At 60.8% G+C, this 1,822-nt stretch overlaps 1 protein-coding gene across 6 annotated transcripts in view; it reads left to right on the top strand.

Moving 5' to 3' along the window:
- Positions 1–1,155: 1,155 nt before the first annotated feature.
- HNRNPM (heterogeneous nuclear ribonucleoprotein M) overlaps positions 1,156–1,822 on the top strand; it is a 39,237-nt gene continuing 38,570 nt past the window's right edge. For 5 of the 6 annotated variants that reach the window (XM_024745710.1, XM_024745708.1, XM_024745707.1 and 2 more), the window contains exon 1: positions 1,182–1,329. In XM_024745710.1, coding sequence (XP_024601478.1) covers positions 1,217–1,329 — 113 coding nt within the window. In that variant the 5' untranslated portion in view covers positions 1,182–1,216. Of the gene's footprint in view, positions 1,330–1,822 lie in introns of all 6 variants that reach the window. The other variant, XM_024745705.1, reaches the window with a different exon arrangement.

The raw sequence follows: 1,822 nt of genomic DNA, 5'->3' as shown, positions 1-1,822 counted from the left end.
GGGGTGGGTGGGTGGAGATGAGAGGAGGGGCTTGCAGATGGGCAAGAGAAAGGAGTTCTGAGACAGGTGAGTCTGGGAAGTTCTTGGGAATGGGAGCTGGAAAGAGAGGGTGGGGCCTATCCTCTGCCTTAGCCTGGGCTATTGGACTTATTCTCTGGGCCTGGAGTTCTCAACCTGGCTGGATTAAGTATTTAATTTGGAGGAAGGTGTGGCAGGTGAGATAGTTCCTCAGAGCCTGATGATATGTAGTTATTTTGTGAGATAGGGGGAAAAAAACCCATTTTTCCCATTGTGAGCTTAGAGTTTGGTGGTTAGATGGGAACTTCTTCAAGATCCAGTGAAGCATTTATTTCAAAGTACCAGAGACAACAGAGACCAGGGGTGGCTGCTGGGTAAGGGAGCCTGAGACCTCTGAATGCTGGGGGCTCTGGCCTCTTCCCAGGCCACTGTGGCTGTCCCAGGACATGGTCCTGTAACAGCCCTGAAAACCCATTTGGGGACAGGGCCAAGCTCTCAGGGCAGAGGGACCCACGGTCAGGCAGGAAGGAGCCTCCATCGTGTGATTTCTATCACCATGTTTGGCTTCTTGCCTGTTCATTCACTCAAGAAACATTCATAAGCACATTCAAAGTCTCCAGCTAGGCGTCTGGTTGTTGACGGCTGTTAGTGAGAGAGACCTAGGCCATGGGCTCTGCACCCAGGACTTCTCAGAGTGGTGGGGAGACAGGTCGGATAGAGCCCAGATATTCTTGGTGCAGGACGATACTTGCTTAGAGAGAGAGCATTTTACACATTTGTCCTACGGCCTGGTCCTTCAGTGTCCTACCCTTGCCTGCCTAACTCCTTTCTAGCCTAGTAAACAGAACTTTCGCTGCCCTTCTGCCCTAGCTCTGATTACAGAAAGCTGGGAGTGACGAGATCCACGTGTGGGGGGGGTGGAGAGATGGTGCCTCTACGAGACCTGGAGAGCGGATGGAGTATCCAGTAGGCGCCAAACGCAAGTTAGTTGCGAGAATGAATTAGTAACAGCTGACGGTGCGCGCCTGCGCGCGGCGGGGGCGTGGCCCGGAACAGGGGCGTGGCCCGGGGCTGGAGGGAAGGAGGCGGGAGGCCGCCGCGGCGCGAGCAGACGTTACTGGTCGAGCTGGATCACGTGAGCACGCAGGCGCAGCGCCGCGCATCCCGCTCGCTCACACAAAGCCCAGACGCGGAGAAAATGGCGGCAGGGGTCGAAGCGGCAGCCGAGGTGGCGGCGACGGAGCCCAAAATGGAGGAGGAGAGCGGCGCGCCCGGCGTGCCGAGTGGCAACGGAGCTCCGGGCCCGAAAGGGTGAGTACTCCACGGCTCCTTGTCCCTGGCCGGGCACTTTTGCGGCGGCCGGTGGCGGCTCTGTTAGGTCTTGGCGGCTTCCCACCGGCGCGGCCTCGGCCGGGCTTTCCCCTCAGGGTCTGCCGAGGGTGGGGGCCGCCTAGGCCGTGAGGGGTGAAGCCGGGCGGCCCCGGGAGCGCCTCTAGGACAGCTTCTTCTTCCCAGGCCTCGGGCCTCAACTCCCCCGGTCCCTCCAGGCCGGGTCCGACCCCGACCCCGACGCAAAGGCCTCAGGCCGGGCCTCTGCGCGCGGGGATGATGGCGCGCGGGCCACGGAGCCGATGAGCCCCGGAGTCCGCGACCCGCTCGCCTGCCGGGTGACCTTGGTTGGGCGCGTGGTTTCACGTCTCTCCGCAATGGCCTGGGGCCTCAGTTTCCCGATCGGTAAAGTGGGGGGAGGGGAGGGATTGCGCACGCAGGATCTCGCCCGTTGTCGGTCCGGGTAAACGGTAGC

This window comes from Neophocaena asiaeorientalis, unplaced genomic scaffold, assembly GCF_003031525.2.
Source record: "Neophocaena asiaeorientalis asiaeorientalis breed wild unplaced genomic scaffold, Neophocaena_asiaeorientalis_V1.1 scaffold357, whole genome shotgun sequence".
Taxonomy (NCBI): Eukaryota; Metazoa; Chordata; class Mammalia; order Artiodactyla; family Phocoenidae; genus Neophocaena; species Neophocaena asiaeorientalis.
The sequence above is the reverse complement of the archived record's forward strand: the minus strand, read 5'-3'. Positions and strand labels throughout refer to the sequence as shown.